Source organism: Aethalodelphis obliquidens, unplaced genomic scaffold, assembly GCF_003676395.1.
Source record: "Aethalodelphis obliquidens isolate GAN/ISIS:26980383/991018 unplaced genomic scaffold, ASM367639v1 scaffold12, whole genome shotgun sequence".
In the NCBI taxonomy this organism is placed as follows: Eukaryota; Metazoa; Chordata; class Mammalia; order Artiodactyla; family Delphinidae; genus Aethalodelphis; species Aethalodelphis obliquidens.
The window spans coordinates 19451272-19471108 of record NW_020837956.1 but is presented as its reverse complement, the minus strand read 5'-3'; the positions used below and the strand labels follow the sequence as shown (position 1 = coordinate 19471108).

The 19837-nt window shown below is 51.5% G+C and overlaps 1 protein-coding gene across 1 annotated transcript in view; it reads right to left on the bottom strand.

Moving 5' to 3' along the window:
• Nucleotides 1-19837, bottom strand: part of CAPN13 (calpain 13) — a 104181-nt gene that overhangs the window by 49457 nt on the left and 34887 nt on the right. The window contains 12 exon segments of the mRNA XM_027113917.1: nt 84-159; nt 2148-2216; nt 3826-3883; nt 3981-4123; nt 6935-7105; nt 7959-7995; nt 9004-9085; nt 9088-9199; nt 11345-11356; nt 15158-15300; nt 17616-17761; nt 18784-18858. Of these exon segments, the coding sequence (XP_026969718.1) occupies nt 84-159; nt 2148-2216; nt 3826-3883; nt 3981-4123; nt 6935-7105; nt 7959-7995; nt 9004-9085; nt 9088-9199; nt 11345-11356; nt 15158-15300; nt 17616-17761; nt 18784-18858 (1124 nt within the window).

The following is a 19837-nucleotide window of genomic DNA, read 5'->3' as shown; positions in this document are numbered from 1 at the left end:
CACACACACACACACACACACACACACACACACACACACACACACACCCCAGTCATCACGGCTCAAAGGGTCGCCGGCTTTACCTGTGTCCTTTATGGCCTTCCACAAATCCGAGCTTGGGAAAACTCCAGAGTTCTTCCGGGAGTTTTGGGAAACACTCTGATATGGGAGAAAAAGCAAGAAGCCCGTGTGAGCCCAGTGTCCACCTGGGAGAGGATGTCCTGGGTACCTGGGTAGAGGGAGGTCCCGATAAATCTCGTTCCCAGCCCTGGAGGCTGCTTCACTAAAACACGAGTGGGCCCAGCTCAGAGGTCGGCAGGGTGCATAGCTGAGGCCGGGGTTGGGGAATGGGCTCTGCTTGATAAAGCTGACTGCCTGGCCGTCAACTGCGGGGCGGCGGGTCCCTCTCCCAGGCCCGCACCTTCCCCCCGCTCCCCCGACCTGCTCTCCTTCCTCTTCCTCACCCCCTAGACTGGGCTCCTGCCGCCCGGGAGGCTTCCTGCTTTCCAGGGAGGTAGAGAGCTCTCTAGAGGTTGCCTAGGGTGTGGTTAATAGCACAGACGTTACAACCAAATCACTGAGTATAAATCCCAGCTTGACTATTACCAGCTGTGTAACCTGGGGCAAGTGACCTAACCTTTCTAGGCCTCAGTTTCCCCCTCTGTAGCACAGGGCCAATTACAGTACCTACCTCACAGGTTCGTTGCAAGGAGTAAACGAGCACATCTTTATAAAAGCGTTTAGGAGCGCGCCTTGCACGATAGTGAGTGCTGTGTAGGCAGCACTGAAGGTACGTGAGAACTGCGCCTGGGACCAGGCACGGCCGTGGTGTGGAGTCACCTGAACGCCCCGATTTTGTACAGGGCGGCTCTCCATTTGCCCGAGACTTTTCTCCCTCCCCCTAATTCTCACTCGAACCCTCAGGCTCCTCCTGCTTCCCAGGTGAGGACACAGGTGGGTGAGTAACTTGCCTTGAATGGAGCAGGCAGGTGCCGCAGGACTGAAGCCGGGACTCCTAACGTTGGCCTATGCTTAGCTGCTGCCCAGGAGCTGCTTTAAAGCAAAATACCCCCAAGCAGGTGTGCAGCTGAGGCAGATCGCGGGAGCCGGTTACTGGGAAAGAGCGGCTTGACAACTCTTCTCTGGCCTTAGCTGGCTTTTGTGAGTTCAGAGGCTTAGCCTGTTCTCAGTTAGGTACGGACTCATTCATTCAGTCACGCGTTCGTTCAGTCATTTGTTCAGCACTCTTGAGTGCCTTCTGTGTGCTGGACACCGTGGAAGGCCCTGGGGAAAAGGACGAATATGAGGGATCCCTGCCCGGGAGGACCCTGCAATCTAATGGGAGAACTGTTGGCCGTTGCAGTGCCGGGTGAGAAACCAAATGACCCCAGTCAGGGATTAGGTGATATAAATAAATAATATGTAAATTGAAAGGGTTTTTATTTTATTGTTGTGGGTTCAAGTGTTAGGAGCTGAAGGGGGACTCGCTGGGTCTTAGGGGGGCGGGCAAGGCCCTCCAGGGGAGGCCCCTCAGGGAAGGGGTTTTGGGGTGGACCCGCAGGCTGGGTGGGCATCAGGCAGGCTCTGAGTGCAGGGACGGGAGGACAAGGAGTCTCAGAGCTGGGGTCCGATGGAGCCAGTGGGATGAGGGAAAGGGCTTCTCCTGGACCCCAAAGTGGGTCCCAACTCAGAGGATCCTATGTACAGCTGAGGAGTTTCAATTTTGTCCTGAGAACAACGGTGAGGCCACACTGAGGCCACAGACCACACTGTGATTCTGACGTATGTCCTGGCAGACGGAGGGGAAGGGGATGAGGGGAACTGGTGGCCTAGGGGATGCTGCGCTGGGCCCGGGGAGCAATGAGGAGAGCAGTGCTAGCTGGCAGTTTTAGCTTCAGCCACTGTGACCCGTTTCTCCTCCAGCCTCCTAGAGCGGTCCTCAGCCTGCCACCTGACCGGGCATTGCCTCGTACCTTCTAGTGGTGCATGTACAGATCCCCAAGCAAAACAGGGGCCCTCCTTGAGGGTGGGGGTGAGTCTCCTCTCCTTTCATAGCCCTCAACCCTGGTGTAGGATCGGGCTACCCTGTAAACATATGCTAAACCAGACAGAATAAGAGTGCTAGTCAAAAGGGAACACGCAGGTACCTGGCAGTGGACAAGACGGCTCCACAGCCTTGAAAACTCCTCTTGGTCAAGCCGGCCGTTCACCTTCAGCTGGTGGGGAGTTAAGAGTCAAGCAGTCCTTCGTGCAGTGAGCAGAGAGCAGCCCCACCCACCAGCTAGTAACACAGTCAGTCCAGCGTCACCTGGATATGGCCCTACGCCAGCTGGCTCTTGCTGTATCTGAAAGGGACCTGGCTTAGATTTATTTCACAGGGAAAACAATCAATTGGAAGGAGAAGGCGGCCCTGAGAAAGGAGAGCCAACATCACGTGTGCCCAGGGGAAGAGAGCGAGCCCCAAACACAGCCTTCACCAGTTGGGGTGGGGGCCCTGGCAGGGGGGAGTGGGGAGCAGCTGGGGGGAAGAGAGCGCCTTGCAACTCCGGAGGCAGCATGAGAGGTGAGTGCACCCGCCAAGCGTGCGCCAGTGGCTGGACCGCGTTCTGTGTATTCAAGTCAGCCCTGGTCACTCCATACGATGGGTTTAATGAAAACGAATGAAAAGAATGGATCTCTGAGAAACTGGAGGGGAGCTGGTGGGTGAGCAACAGGAAGGGCAGAAAAGACCTGTCTGCTTTGCAGGGGTCCTGCAGACATGACCTCCCCTAGGGTTGCCTGCCCCAGGATGTGGGGCTGCCGAGGGCCATTGGACTCATCCGCAGGGATGAGCAGTGTCTCTGGGTGATTCCAAGCCGCAGCCAGCAGAGACAGGGCCTGACTGATGATTTCATCAGGAAGGCCTCTTGTCTGACAATGGCTGGCTTCACATCCCCAGTCGAGTCTTGTTAAGAGTGAAAGAGCCGGGGGACCCGTGTCACCCCAGGGAGACCGTGCACACCCGAGGGAGGAGCTGCAAGGCAGCGGCTGGGGGATACGCCCACGAGGAGCCAGAGGGGAGGTGGGGCGGCAGGGGAGAAACGGCTCAGGGGAGAGCGGAAGTCAGGACGGGAGGCAGGAGACCCGGGGTTGGGTCCCAGCCCCGCCACTTGCGGCCACGGAACGTGGGCAGGTCACTGCACTGTCCCAGCCCAGTCTCATCTGCAAGTGCAGCACGATAGTAATAATGGGGTGTAAGTGTCGCGTAGACCGAAGAGTTTTCTGCAAGGCTGGTGGCTGTTATCTTTATTGAACTGGGGGCTTGCTGAGCAAGGAATTTAAATAGTGAGGACTCCTGCAGTGGTAAGGAGAGGGGTGTAAGGAAGATAGTTCCCACTGGTGCTACAAGGAGGCAGTGAAGGATAATGTTAGAACATAGACTTTGGAGGCTGAAAACTCCAACTTCAAATCCAGACACAAATTCTGACTAGCTGTGGGATCTGGGCTGAACCCTTGTTTCTTCCACTGGATCATGGGACAATACTTCTTATATCACAGGGGTTATTGTAAGAATTATGAGGAAAATGATATATATCAGTACAGTTCTTGGCATGCAGCAGACGCCTGATAGGTGGTAAGTTTTGTTATTGTTGCTGTGGCGGTTCTGGAGGGCAAGTTGGTGCAGAATTCCCAGGAGCCCAGGCTCTTTGGTGAGCCCTCAGAACCAAGAAGGAAAATAATGAGGGTGAGAAAAGTGTTCCCCAGTGTCCTAAATAGACCCCTGGGGAAGCCCAAGGAGCAGACAGGCTCTTAGAGCTGCGGGAGGGGGATGACTGCAAAGGATACATCCGTCAGAGCCACAGTGCTCCGGCACTCATGCAAAGAGGATGTGTCCGCTGAGGTCCTGAGGGGGAGAACAGGAAGGACTGAAACGTCAGGGAGGGGGCATAGGACTGGCGTGGCCATGGGGATGGGGTTGGGGCCAGGAGGTCCTTCCTTACCTTCTAGGAATTCCTGGTTGAGAAGGCTCTGAACCTGGGTTCGGAGGGTATCCACCAAGGGGAGAAATGAAGTTGGAGTCCAGTCTGGGTTCTACTCTCGAGCCATGCACCTTGGCGCAAAGTCCTGGATCAATGTCCAGCCCCTGATCCAAACGAGGAAGGGATGCAGGAATCACATCGGTGCCCAGGAGCAGAGGGGCACACCTGCCTGACTGTGAAAGCACTGGGATTTCTGAGCACTTAGTTCCCATCTCACCTTTGTCATGAAGCCTTCCCTCCCTCCCTCCCTCCCTCCCTTTCCTCCCTTCCTTCTCTCCCTCCCTCCCTCCCTCCCTCTCCTCCCTCCCTCCCTCCCCTCCCTCCCTCCCCTCCCTTCCTCCTTCCCTCCCTCCCTTTCCTCCCTTCTTTCCCTCCCTCCCTCCCTTCCCTCCCTTCCCTCCCTTCCCTCCCTCCTCCCCTCCCTTCCCTCCCTCCCTCCCCTCCCTTCCCTTCCTCCCTCCCTCCCCTCCCTTCCCTTCCGTCCTTCCTTCCTCCCTCCCCCCTTCCCTCCCTTCCCTCCCTCCCTCCCCTCCCTTCCCTCCCTCCCTCCCCTCCCTTCCCTTCCTTCCTCCCTCCCTCCCTCCCCTCCCTTCCTCCCTCCCTCCCTTTCCTCCCTTCTTTCCCTCCCTCCCTCCCTCCCTCCCTCCCCTCCCTTCCCTTCCCTTCCTTCCTTCCTCCCTCCCTCCCTCCTTCCCTCCCTCCCTCCTTCCCTCCCCTCCCTCCCTCCCTCCCTCCCTCCTTCCCTCCTTCCTTCTTTTTTTTTGGCTGCACAGCATGACTTGCGGGATCTTAGTTCCCTGATCAGGGATTGAACCCGCGCCCTCGGCAGTGAAAGCGTGGAGTCCTAACCACTGGACCACCAGGGGATTCCCATGAAGCATTTCCTGATTGCTCCAGGCCCTGGTGATAACTCCCTCCCTGAACATCTGTAGTGCTGATTACTCCTTACATTTGATACCTAGGTGACAGGAATCCAGGCTAGGACAAGTTGCTCTAATTGAGCACATAACTTAGCATTAGTCTTCCCAGCCACAGAAGCAGAAAGGGAGACATCATGGTTTTCCTCGGATAAAAAACGGGAAGCAGCTGAGGTTGAGGGGAGAGAAACTTTCCGGGCCTGAACTTCTGAAGGTGTTAACTGCCTTCACTTTTCTGTTCGGGACACTGACCCCAACAGTTTTATGGGCAGCAGATTCCGTGACGATTTGACAGAGAAGCAGAGCTCTTCTCCATGCAGCTGTTTCCTTCACTCAGCCTGGTAAAAAGCCGAGGGCACGATGGGACATCACCACCCTGGGGAAGCTGTCCCACGGGAGAAGGAGTTGGAGTGAGGGCGCCCGGCAGGTGGCTTTGTAGAGGGGCACTAGGTCAGGAGGAAGGAGGTTCCTCCTTGGGGTCTTCTGAGAACCAGTACCACACAGACAGCAGATAAGCAGTCCCCAGGGTGGCCTCACCACCCAGAACACACGGCAAAAGCAGCCCTACAGTTTGTCCTTACTGGAGTCCTTTAGCCGGAAAAATGAGCCCCAGTGATGTCACCAGTGCAACACATCCTGCCAGCATCTGAAATCGGCCCTTAGGTCATCCCTCCAGCGTCTCCCTGGTCGGTCACGTCAGGGAAGTCGGTGTTGTGTGCCCGCCATCAACTGAGTTTCTTCCTCGAAAGAATCGTGGCATCCCACTATGAAGAGCAGTTGCCGTGGTGAGGAGTCACGTGAGAACGTGAGCAGCTGTGGGGCATGGGTCACATCCCCCGCGCTGGACAGCCCCTGACCTGGTCCCTGCACCCAGCAAACACCATAATGTTGGAAGAGATGGGGCTAGGAATGGAGATAAAGGTTGCCTGAACAAAACGCCCAAAGAATCGCACGTCGGCCTCTACACCTCAATGGAAGATGCCTAAGGACTGATGCTTTGCTTTCCTTGGAACATCCTAGGGTATCTGTACATGTTTGCTGATTGCATAAATGATAGATGATGGATGTGGCCTGTCCCAAAGGCTGAGTGTGTCCTTCCTTTTCCCACAGGCGGACCTTGGGTTGTGGTACCACCACCACTACTACGGCTGATAAAGGGGTACAAGAGATTGGGAGACAGGACAGAGTGAGCACATGGACGAATATTTTGCTCTCAACTTTCTTTTGAGGACACAACCTGCGAGGATAGTTTGCAGGTTGTGCAGGGTGATGCCAGGTTGGCCCTGCTCAAGGGTCTCCACCAAGGGGAGAAGAGAAGTTGGAGTCCAGTCTGGGTTCTACTCTCAAGCCACGCACCTTGGCGCAAAGCTCCATCTCTCTTCTATTCTAATTCCTACGAAGGCCTCATGTGGGCTGCCAGTTACCCTCTATGAGAAGACATTTGGTTGTTGTTTGGAAAAGTCCTGATTAGGGAATCTGTACCATTTATCATATGACAAATTATATTTTTTATTTCAGAGGTGCAGGTTCATGGACCACGTTGAGGACTTTGCCACCTGCCCCTGAAGGAAGCTTGGTCTCACGTATCCTAACCGGGTCCTGCTGATCACCTAGGGGAAGTAACCTTAGCTAGAGCATCTGCTCTGGGGAAGTGAATCTGTCTTAATTCAGTGCAGATTGATTGAACACCTTCTCTGTGCCAAGGAGAGTGATAGTTATTGGGGACAAGGAATGCATACGTTGTCATCCCTGCCTTCAGAAGCTCACAGACTGGGGACATTCACCATAGTAGATCCCGTTTTGCATCAAGTGAAGTGCTTTCTGAGTCAGCCCAGATGTGGGCCTGAATCCTGGGTTAGTGTTGATTTCAAGGAGGTTCATACTGAGCTGTTCCCTATTACACGTACCCTCATGCCAGCCACATTCTTCATCTCTCCTTATTTATATCTCTGGGCCCAAGCTACCTGAATAACTTCCCTTTGGCTGCCTCCTGGTTACCAATGCCCTGTTAGCCTTCTGAATGTCTGGCGTCTTCCTGTCCTTGGCCCCTGTCTGCCCGAGGTCGGCATGGTACACGCGATCATCTATATGACTTTCCGCTTCCCACACCAACATGACGACTAATGGTAAAAGGCCCATCGTGCAGAGGCCCTGGCAGCTGGGTTTTTCCTGACAAGTCAAGGAGTTCTTTATAACGGCTTATTAAACCATTAAGAAAATCCCCTGCGCACGTAGGTGGCTTGGCGGGAAGAAGGCTGTTGGTGCTTTCTGAAGCTGGCCAGCTCCTGAGAAGGATGCCAACGTTGGTGGGAGGTGGCAGAAGGGGAGAAGGAAAGATTTCAAGGGGTATTGCCAATTGCTTGTTTAAAGATTTTAAAAGCTCACTCCCCTATAATCAGGCCCTTCCTTTCCAAACTACACTTCACCCCAGATGTCACCCAGGTGGGGCACCCCGTCTCTCCAGATCAGTTCTGGACATCCAGGGACAGAGGCTGACACGACCACCCATCAAGTCATCTTCCTCCTCTATCCTGATAAGGACCTGGGAGAGGTTTCCTTCCCTCCGGCTCCTCCATCACCTGTCCTATGTAGGGCCCCTCGCCGTCACGCTAAGTACTGTACCTGCTGAGCGTATCTGTAGAAAATGCTTCGTTGGGAGCCATTTCTGGACGACTTGCCTGGATCTAAGGAAGAACAGCCAACATCAGATTTCTGGGGAAGTAGGTGAGGGTCCCAAAACCTTCCACCTGGATCAGAGACAGAGGCTTCATCCAGCAATTGGATCAAACCTTTTTGGGGAATGGGAAAATGGAAATTTGTGGAAGGAAGATGGTTGGGTCCAGCCTGGCCTTCAAGGCCTGGTCTTCTCACCTCATCCCTGCCCCTTTGAGCCATCACCAGCGCATTGTGGTATCTGTGCTTTCATTGGTCAGTGGCGAGGCAAGAAGGAAGGAGATAGAAGCTCTTGGGGAGGGGACGTGACCCAGTGAAGTCTGCCAACCGAGCCTTGCCGCACGCTTACCTGCAGTGGTCTGAGGTTGGGATTATCGTCCAGGTTCCTAGAAAATCAGGGGGACAGTGTGACAAGGATGACCAGCTCACTATTCAAAGGAGGCTCACGCTTACATGTGGCAGGCACCCCTGCAGGCACTGGGCATCTATGCCAAGGACACACGTGGAGAGCCCTCAGCACAGCAAGCTGTGAAGTGGGCAGCCATGGCAGTCAGCAGACAGACGAGCATCTTGACCTCATGTCCAGTCTTTCGGGTGGCCCACCCCTGGTCTTCAAATCATTTTGTAAACTGTTCCTTTCACAACCAGATATATGTGTATCGTAACCCCCATTGCCGGATAGCAAATAAGATTTGTCTTAGGTTCCAACTCTGAATGGTGGCACAGTGACCATCTGGCATTCTGGACTGAGAAGGCCTCGTCCATGCTCAACGGTAAAGACTGCCATGATTGTAGTGATGTCTGCCTCGGGGCCAAGAGGCATGAGGTGCCCAGCAGGGTCTTCACTGCAATGAAGACCCTCCACCATCAGACTCTATCACTCAGGCCCATCTCTCACTGTCTCCCTGATGTGCCTCACATTCTGTCCACATTTCAGACAATTGCCACGCATGCCACGTACCACCTTTGTGTGTATGGACAACATCGCTCATTCTTCAACAAGCCCCATGCTCGCCCACTTCCCTGCTTCTGCTCATGTCTTTTTCCTCCACCTGCACTGCCTTCCCCTGGGAAACACTGTTAGGTTTTCCATCAAGGACTAGCTCACATTCCATGTCCCCCAAGAAGCCTTCCTCTGTCCCTCTTGTCAGAAGGGAATCCCTCCACTCTGTCCTCCCACACGACCCTGCACTTCGTCAGGCAATGGCCCCATCCTGTTTGTGGTCTACGTATTGGTTCACAGACTCTGTCGCCTCCACTCTGTGCTGAGCTTCTTGAGAGCGGGGGCCGTGCTGTGTCCCCTGCTAACTGAGTGCGTTGCCGCACAGAATGGTGCAATGTGTTTTTATAAAATTAAGTAGAATAAAACGTTTAGAATCCCAGAAGTTCTGTACCTGTCACTGTCTGGCATCTTTAGGAAGATTCGGAGCAAGAACTCAACTGCTTCTCTGCCTGCGGAGGCGACCACCACATAGGGCTCAGGCTGAAACACTCTGTAAGGCTGCATGTGGTTTCAGAAACGATGCCCTTCTCAGCAATTCTGAATTTGGAAAAAAAGGTGGATGGCAATCTCTCTCGGAAATGCTGGAACTGGAAGAGACGTGATGATGGTGAGAAACCCCCTCTGTGCATGGGCCACAGCTACCAGGAGAGCCCCTACCTCCCAGACCCCTCTCCATCCATCAAACAGCACTACAGGCCCTGAAAAGGGAGACACTGTTTACCCGAAGTCTCGAAATGCAATAGAGTTCAGACTGTTATTTAATATAGAGGCTAACATTACAATGAATGAGGGGAATACGATACATGGTTTTACCTCATTAAATCTTACAGCATCCTGGGCTTCTGGGTTTATCTCCCTGCTTATATACAAAGACAAATCATGAAAACTAGTGAGACTGTTCCAATACTGAATTAATTCAATAATTCAAAACGTAATTCAGTATTGGAATTTGGAGTCCTTTCTCTCTGGACCCTTTTGCAAGGCACTCCTTGGACCCCTGCAGCACTGCGGGGTTGGAGTCCTTTCGCTCCCTCCATTTCTTCCTTCCAGTAAAGCCCTGAAATGCCTTCTCACTGGAGAATAATAGGCCCTCATCATTCTCCTTTTATTTCAATATTTTCTTGGAGATAAAACAATAAATATCATGTAGTTCCTATTACTGGACGTCACATACATATTACACGATAAAAACCCCTTACTAAATACATTTTCCCCAACACAACTGAGATGGGGATTCCATTTAGAACGGTCACGCAGCATGAAATGACTGCTTGTGAGCTCTGCCTCGGGGGGAAACGAGGAGACGGGGAGAGGGTCTTTTCAAGGGGTGGGAACCAGGCTGGGCTGCAGCTGGGGCTACCGTTGCTGTGTGCATCGGGGAGCTGGGCAGAGCCTCCAAACGGATGCTGCTGACATTGTCAGCAGCCCCAGTGTCTCTGGAGCCTGACTTGCTTGGGCCTTTCTAGCAAAAGAAACGATGAGATCAGTTCTTCTCCAGAGTCAGCACTGTTGTGTGTGTGTGTGTGTGTGTGTGTGTGTGTGTGTGTGTGTGTGTGTGCATGCACACGTGTGCACATGGGGAGGCACTGTGTACAGACGGGTGTGGGCTTTGAGTCTCCTCCAATCACAAGACCTGACCCTCTATTTCTAGGGATGCGGCTCATATCTTTTATTCGATCAAGTCCTCATCACGTTCTCCAGGTCTGGGAACTAGAACCCTGACTCGTTCCTTGCACCTGACTGCTTCCCTTGAAGCCCTTCCAGAAGTTCTCATTCCATGACTGTTGTGCTGAGAACCAGAGTTGGATCCTAAACCCAGCTCTGTGGCTGGGCCGCCGCTGTGACAGGCAGACATCCTTGCTGTCTGCTTTCTGCCTGGGGTTCTGTGTATCCCCTACTCAAGGACCACCTGTCCCAGCCTCTGTCTCCCTGTTGGGGGACGTCTGGAAGGGCCGGAGGAGCTTCCCTGGACCTGCCAGCAGGCTGCAGTCGCCACCCGTTGGCTGTGGCTACATCCTGCTCCCTCCCTCTTCCCTTCCATCCTCGTCCTGGCACATGTACCTCCCCTTGGGCAACAGCCGCATCACAGAGTTCACGTCTAAAGGGGTTTGAGTGCCTGTGAGGTTAGGTTTCCCAAACTCCATCTTTCCTTCTCCATCCTTACCCATATTTTGGTCACCTTTCACCCATGCCAAGACAGAATATTTACTGGCCGGGGGTGGGGAGGAGCAGGTGGTAGTGGGTGGTCGGGAGGGTGGGGAGGGAGGGTGGTGGCGGTGATGTGGCTGTAAGAAGAGTTGGAGGATGTGCCTTGAACTTGCATTTGCATTGCATGCATCCTGGTTGTGGTGGGTTTGGGGGCTGACAAAGAATACAGGAGGCTAAAGATCTACCCCCGGCCCCACCAGGGACCATGAGCCCTGTCTCTCATCTTAAAAGGAACAGGCAGCGTCAATCTTATCTATCGGGCCAAATGCTTGAGGATGGTTTCATGGTTGCATTCCCTCTGCAACGTCAAACCAGAGAACAGCTTAAGGGATCCAGCTTTAGACAAGGACAGCTGAAATATTCCCTGCGTTGTTGACCTGTTTGGAAGTTCTAAGCTTGTATCTATTACAGGACAGAGCAAGACTGAATTGGCAGCCAGAGAACAGCAAGAGACACGTTGAGGTCAAGGGTGTTGGAAGAGGTGTAACAATATGGACAGACGGCAGCAGGGGCGGTGGCCATACCTGATAGTCAATCTGAGGGAAGAGAAGAAAGGCAGGTTCAGGAACCCAAACTAAAACCCAAAGGCGAGCAGATCTGAGAAGGCTGGCTCGGGGCCCTGCGTTCCTTTTTGTCGCACTTTCAGCCTGTTCCCTGGAACACCTGGGAGTGAACAGGGACCATCACTCATTCTCTGTGCAGAGCTGTGACAAAGGAAACCCAACTGCTGTAGAGAGCATGAAGGGGAAAGGAAATTGAAGTGGGAGGAAGGTGTCTGAGAAAAGGAGACTCTCCCTTTCTCATCTCAGCTTGGTTACTCTTCACAGCAGTGATGATAAAATTGGAAGGAAAAGAGACAGTGATGGGAACTGGAGGTAAGACAAACCTGGATCAAATGTAAATTCCCCAGAGTTGGAGCTCCAAGGAGAAGGAAACTGTTATTCCATCAGACCACTGTAAAGCATGGTGGGAATTTGTTCTAGCATTCCCCTCCTCCCAATCGCTGTACCTCAGTGTTTGTAGGGATGTATGTGTGGGTCTGAATGTGGAAATATCTATGTTTCAGTCTGTTCATGTTGCATAAGGAGGCACTGAAGATGCAGTCCCATTTTTAAGCCACTTCATGGTTTGCAAAGTATTTGCATGTAATGTGTTGAGTTGTCACAGTAATCCTAAGCATATGCTAGGCTCCGAAACTGAGGCTTTGCAGTCTCAGTAGCAGAGGTGAGAATAGAGCAAGCTGTGTTGCTTCCTTTGTAATTAATACCCACCACCTCCATGCACTGTCTTCCACAGTTGGCATGGGTTTCAGTTCTATCCTACTGCTGATCCTGGGCTCCGCTTAGGCGTACAGGCCATTTGATTTACCTGGGCAGAATTATCTGGAGATCAGGAATGAGCTGGAAGGGAGGTGGAAAGTTCCAGCCTGGGGGAGGATGGAGCTTATCCATCCTTGCTCTTTTTCTCTGTCCTGTCTTCTCCCTGCCTATTTGTACACCACCTGTGTTTGGTTTGATGCAAGGCAGAGCAGTGCTCCCATAGCAGTTGGAGAGCCACAGGCCCATGCCAAGTTGCAGAAATGTATGCAGCTGTCATGTGGGCAGCGCTGTACCCACGAACACCAGTAGAGCCCTGGAGTCTCAGACAGCCTAGCTGCTGGCACCAACATAGCCTGTTTCTCAGCAGAACCGTCAAAGGAACCCAAGTGCCTCTTGAGTTGTCAAGGTCTGGACTGTTCTTTGGTGTTTAACTCGATCAGGATCCTGCAAGATCCAGAGGGATCTCCAGGGGGCCTAAGGAGGTCCCAGGTCTGCACGCCCCTTCAGCAAAATGGGCAGCTGAGAAATAAGGTGTCTCTGGCCGAAAAGTAGACAAATGGGCTTGGCAGCATTTAGAAAAACAGATATGATTACAATACTGCCAGGGCTCCTGAACTGTAAAGACTTGGGGCAAATCAGTAAACACAAGGCTGCCGTGTTGCTCGGCTCTGGGGCACGAGAATCAGATGAAAATATGAACAGCACCCCCAGTTTTTGTGCATGGGGGGCAGACCTCATACCCTCTCTGGACTTCTGTCTCTCATTAGGAAAGGGAAGAGCTGGCTGAGATATTCTTAGGAGTCCTGTCTGGTTCAGGACTTGAATTGAATTGTTCAATCCCTGCTGGTAGACCAGATGTCTCAGTCCCTTCCTAGCCCTTCCCAACTCCTCTCATTTTGTTCTTCTCAGAGGTGAGATTAGGGGACTCTGAGGATGAGGATCCTCTTAGAAGGTACCTGAATCCGTTGGGATCCTTGGCAGAAAACAATGGAAACTAATCCAGGGTGGGGTGAACAGGAGGTCATTTATGGGAAAGATAAATCAGAGTCAATGGGAAATCGAGAGAATGCAACTTGGAAGGTGGGCAGGAATGAGAAGAGGTGGCTACACAGCTGGACACCATCACAGGATCTGACTGCATTGCTGCACCAAAGATCTGCTGCAAAGAATCCCTCAGCTGGTCCTAGCTCCTTTAGTTACTTCCTCAAGACTCAAGGCCTAGAGTAACCAAGAACATCCAATTGGACAAGCCTGGGCCACAAGTCTACCCTTTGCATCCAATGGCTGGGGAGAGGGAATATTTGGCCTCTTTGACTGCTGCAGTGGGAGACCAGGCCTTGCCTTTCACCAAGGTTCCCCCCCACATGGAAAGGGTGTTCATGTGCCTAGTGGTGATGAAAATGACAACTGTCCACTACTGCATCCTTAGGAGATGTTCTTTGATAGTCTCAGCTGGTTTGCAGAACCTCGAAAGTATGGTGCTAAACCCCATCAATTTCTTTTCCATTGATTTCATGCAACTAGGATGTGGAAATGTGCTCAGAGAGAGCAGGACCCAAAGGGTTCTCCTCCTTCTAGAGCCAGAAACATATTTTTGTTTGAGCTGTGAGCACCACCAGAAAGGCAAGTGCCTATGTCCTGCTGAGAGCCCTGGTCCTGGGACCACAAGTTCTGGTATCGGGCACTCCCCTGTCACCACCCAGCTGCACCTTGGGCAGGTCATTCACGCTGACTTTTGGTTTCCACATCTATAAAAGCAGGAGTACGGGGGTTTTTGAGACAGTGAATGTGAACATGTTTGGAACTCTGAAGTTCTCTATCAGTGAGGCCTTCGTATTAGAGTGAACCACAGCCAGCGCACAGGACTGTTTCAGGACCCAGGAGCCCTGCCTGTCCATGACGGGGCTAAGGCCCTAGTTGTGAATGTTGCCTTAGTCTCAGTGAACATTCCTGGGATCCTTCGTAGAGATGCTGTCAGAGCTCCAGCCACACAAGTGATGGGTGTGTTTGACTGAAGGCTCGAGGGACATCTGGCACCCGGTCCCCAGCTCTGCCATTAACTCTGTGTCACTTCACGTCACTGGGCCTCAGTTTCTTCACCTGTAATATGGGGACAGGGGATCCCAGCATTTGATGGTTGCACGATCTTAGTTATCCATGTTCGTGCAGAGAGGCTGTGGGGTGTATGATTTGAGAACCCTGCACTTTATCTGTGGGATGCATTAAACTATTTGGGAAAGGAGGAGGGAGCACAGGCATCAGATTTTCTTTTGTAACTCCTTTCTTTTGCATGGTATTAAAAAAGAAAAAAAAAAAAGGAATTCCCTGATCACCTACTCACAGTTAGTGTGTGTGCAGGTGAGTGTGTGTTGGGGGTTGTGCAGCGGGATGGCCCCTTAGGAGCTGAAGGGCTGGCTGAAGAGCCATCAGAGGGGAGGGGAGGCTAGGTGGAGAGGAAGACCTGGCCTTGGATGAGTGGCTGAGCAGATGCTCGTAAGCCAACATGGAGCTTTGACCGATTTTGGTGTAAGCATAAGAGAAAAGCGTACCTCCCGGCTGTATACCCAGGATTGTTTTTCCCCTTAAACTCCTCCCAGAGTTTAGCCAATGATTCTCAGACATTTCTGTGTATAAACAGTCCCTGGGGAGCTCATTACAATACAGATTTTCAGGCTCCGTGTCCATGGAGATCAGGACTCAGAATGTTTGGGGGTGACCCCAGGAATCTGCACTGTTGCAACAGCTGGTCTCGGACCAGACTACTTTTTAAGGAACAAGCATTAGAGCCTGCAGCAGGAAGTGCTGACAGTGGCAAGGGCAGGAGCTGTGCCCACTGTAACCTCCTTTGTCTCAGGTTTTCCTGCAGAGTTACAGAGTTGCACCAACTGAACTCTATCACGCTTTGGGTTTTATTTCTGAGTCTGCAGCTGGGTGAAGTCTCCCAGCCTAGCTGGTTGCTTTCTCCAAGGTGTACAGAAATGTCCTCCAAGGGCAAAGCCCGGAAGCATGCTGCCTTACCTTGAACACCTCGGACTTCAGTGGAAATGTCCTGTCTGTGGCCTTTAAATTTTGTGGCAAGACAAAATTGAAGGACACGATGACATTGTTGTTTTCCATGCTTTCTGGCACAGAGAAGATGTACTGCATGTCCCTCTGGGGTCCTGCATGAAAAAGGGCAGTGAGTGGACTTCAGCTCATCCCTGGCATTCCAGGATGGAATGAGAGAGCCAGTTCAGTGTTGTGATGGTTGTGATGGAATCTCTGGCTTTGGGCTAATAGACCAAGGCCTGGGTCCCATTCCCCACAGTTACTAGTTGTGACACAAGCTTCTTTATTTTGTGAGCCTCAGTCTCCTCCTCTTAAAAATAAGGAGGGAAAGTATAGTTCCTACTTGGTGAAAATGTCTCTTACACTGTAAAGTTGAGGGCTATTTTTATAATAATAAGTGGAATTCCAGAGGCCTCAAGTATGCATTGGTGACAACCATGGGGCCATGAAATGGTGTCAATCCCCCAAGCATCAATGGAGACAGAGGAAGAGAGGCAGAGAGATGGCAATTCACAGAACTCTGCTACCCAAGAGTCCTCACCAAAGCCAGAGGGAGACAACTAATGTGAAAACCATTAGATTCAAATGCATGAGAGATCGGGACTTCCCTGGTGGTCCAGTGGTTAAAAATCCGCCTTCCAACGCAGCGGAGGCGAGTTCAATCCCTGGTCGGGGAACTAAGATCCCACATGTCGCCGGGCAACTAAGCCCGCGAGCCATAACTGCTAAGCCCACACGCCCCAACTACTGAGCCCGCGTGCCACAACTACCAAGCCCACACACCACAACTAGAGAGCCCGCATGCCACAACTACTGAGACTGTGCACCACAGCTAGAGAGGAGCCTGCACACTGCAACAAAGGGCCTGCGTGCTACAATGAAACACCTGACACAGCCAAAAAAAAAAACACAACACAACCAAATGCATGAGAGATAATGTATGAAAAATAAATGAAGATGAGGCAAGCTAGAAATGAATTAATAGACATCAGAAGGTTGGGGTACGATTGGGAAGCTCTGAAAGGGGAATAGGGAGACATAGAGACCATCTCAGTCATCGGCTTTCTGTGAGGATCAAACAATGACACACTCAAGTGCACTTAGCAGCACACAGCAGGTGCTCGCCGGCTGCCTCCCTTCCCTCTCTCCCTTGTAAGGAATTACTACAGATGGCACAATGTATAATTTTGGTCAGTTCATCGATCTGCACTAATATCTGGGGGTGCTGGCCCACAGTCAGACAGGTGCAGCTCAGGAAGATGAAGTGGTAAACTTGCTGCCCGAGCGACTCGGTGGTTTCTTAGAATCTGTCCATGGTCTCCTGGTGACTAGGTTCTCTGACCAGCAGAGTGAAGAGCCTGGAGACGTGGGGTCATTCAAGCATATCATTCTCGACAGGCTGGTGCCAAGGTGAGGGAATGCACGTGTCGAGGTGCAAACACACCCACACACACAAACACACACGCACAACTATGTTGTTTGTATAGCTTTTCCTATGCAGGATGTGTGAGCACACTCAGGTTCATCTTCAGAGGGTGATATTTCACTCAACCATGTCACAGACGGGGAGCCGGAGGTGCAGTGAGAGTATGTCACTCACTCTCTTAAAATCACATCAATGAGATTCATCTCCCGGGAGCCCAAAGACAGGTTCTGAGGTGCCCACCTCTGGGATCTCAGTATGGTGCTGCAGGATACATCAACCAACATGGGCAGGAATATGCCCCCTGAGGCCTGGACGGTGCTTTGTGGCTTCACGGGGAAGATAGAGATGACTAAATTCCACTGTGTACAGCTGGGGAGACTGAGGACAGAGAGACCAGAGTCACAAAGCCCAAATGTGGCAAAAACAATGGTTTAACCCAGGCCCTGACTTTTGCCTAGTGTTCTTTTCATAGCTCCCCCAATGTCCTGGATAATTTTTTTTTTCTTTTTTTTTTTTTTTGCGGTATGCGGGCCTCTCACTGTTGTGGCCTCTCCCGTTGCAGAGCACAGGCTCTGGACGCGCAGGCTCAGCGGCCATGGGTCACGGGCCCAGCCGCTCTGCGGCACGTGGGATCTTCCCGGACCGGGGCACGAACCCGCGTCCCCTGCATCGGCAGGTGGACTCTCAACCACTGCGCCACCAGGGAAGCCCCTGGATAATTACTGAAGAGCAGTGGGCCCGTTCTACTCTTGGGAGGTGGATGGAGCTTAGTAGAAGGACAGTGGGAAAGCAAGAGAGCAGGGGATTCACACTGGAGATTCTCCGGCCCATCCCCACCAGCAACCATTTCCCCTGGAGAAGTACAGCTGTCCCTTTGGGCTGACAAAGTCCTCTTCTTCAGGCTGATGGTCTAGAATCGAGGGCCACTGAGAGCTGAAGCTGGGATAGGGCAAAGGCTAGCAGCTTCCCCTCTGGCAGAACAATTACCAAGGTCATAACCACCTTCCGCATTTCCTGGAATTAAGTGGTTCTTAAACATCAGTTGGGACCATCTTTCATGGAGTGCGTTTCCATGGTCCAGGCTGATTGGAACTTGCTTACATATAAATAGGCAGAAGAAGTTATCTCGTAAATCTTGACATGACATCCTGTTATAAAGAGAGACACATCACTTAATGACTACGGGTTTGTCCCGTAACTTCACTGTACCTCTGCCTGTCAACTATAGTATCCGTTGATTTACCACCGTCCTACCCAAAGGCCAGAGCCCCATTCTGGTTCCTTCGTGGTCAGATACACTTCTGATGTCTCCAGTGGTTGGAAGGACAAGGACAGAGTCAAATTATGAGTTCTTCAGGTCCCTCTCACGGCCAGCAAGATGACTGCCAGTCTCTTTCTGTCCTGGGTCCTACACACTGCTAAGAAAATCACCTTTCCCTAGGGCCCTTTGCCAAATGCACGGTTGGGGTCTTATCAGAATACAATGGATTCAACACCTAAAATCATACCTGTGATTAAAGTTGCGATACTGGAAATAGTCTTCCTCCTAATTTATATTTGTCCCTCTGATTCTTAATTACTTAGACCCAGTCTCTTTTTCACACATGCTAAATTTTATTTAAGTATGTCATTGAATAAACCAGACAACCCTTCAGAGAAATGTCCATCTTATTCTTTAAGATGTGAGCATAGGGCTGGGGATGTGTTGTAAAACATCTAGTCCTACATAGCTGCTGGGTGATGACACCTGACTAGAGTCAGGGCTGGGAGATTAACCCCCATGTTCCTCTCTTGCGATTCATGCCAGGAAAGACTGTGGCACTCCAGGGCTCCAAAAAAGATGGCAAAAGAAGTTACAGGCATGATAACCATGCATCCTGGTTTCCAGGAAACTGGTGGTTTCAAAGCTTTGGTGCCAATACTCCCTTCTACCATTAACATTTCCTGCGAGTTCTAACATTTCAGAGAGGAAATGCCTTTCATGCAAAGAGAGAACACACAATTTCCTTTTCAAAGCTTTTGTGTCTTGGTGGAGAAAATAGCCTCCTTCTACCTAGATCTCTGAAAAGCGAATCTTTATTCTCACAAAAGTTTAGGGAAAAGGGTGGGGATTGAGGGTTTGGGCAATAGTTAAAGATTTAAAATCTAATTTTGAAAAAAGTGTAAGTACCAAAACTCGCCATCATCCTTATTTTCATACAACTGGCTTTTCTGTCGGTCGTGGGTTTCCTGCCACTGCAGAGACCTGGGCATGGAGAGACAGACCATAGGATGAGACTTCCTAGGATGTTTCATCTCAACCACACATGGCCCGACAGGGGCCCTTTGCACAGGCCTCCAATAGTTTCTGGGTGTGAGTGGCCCGTGTCGCTCTACCTGGTGATTCTATGCTGATGGCTTCCAAGCTGTCCCCCAGCCCCATCCTCTTTCCTGAGCTTCAGATGAATACATGCTATGGTCCATTCCTTGTCTCCACCAGAGCCCCACCGTGACCTTGAAATCAACGTATCCCAAAATGTACTCATCCTCTGCCTCCTTCTATTGCCCAAGTGAGAACATGAAGGGTTATTCTCTCTCATACCCTCCACGTCCAAGCCATCACCAAATATTAATGATTTATTGATTCTACCTCCTAAACCCCTCTCAAAGCCATCGAATTATTTCCATCCTTATTGCTGTTTTCAAGTTCAAGAACCCTCATCTCCCTCTTGGACTGCTCACCAGTCTCCCGGAACTCAGTCTGGCCCGCTTTCCTGTTCATACTCTACACCTCCAATCAAAACAATCTTTCTAAAACAGAAGTCTGGTTAGGGCATTTCCCTGCTTCAAACATATCAGTGCTGCCCTTTTACTCTCAGGATGAACTTCAAACTCTGAAAGAGAACTTGGCCTCTGCCTACCTCTCCAGGTTTACCCGAGCAGCTCCCTGTCCCCCCGTCCTTGAACTGTACACTCCAGCAATAATGAACGTCTTCATTTCCTTAGAAATACCTGTCTGTCTGGTGGCAGTGGCAGCACCCAACCCAGACCCGCCTTGGCCTTCACCATGATGCTCCCTCTGCCTGGAATACACTTCCTCCTTTCAGTCCTATAACCCAATAACTTTTACTCATCTTTCCTCCTAAAAGGCACTTCTGCTGGGAAACATTCCCTGTCCCCCCTAGGGTGCCTTTCCTTTGAGCCCGCACGGCACACTGTACCACTCCCATCTCAGCACTTAGCAC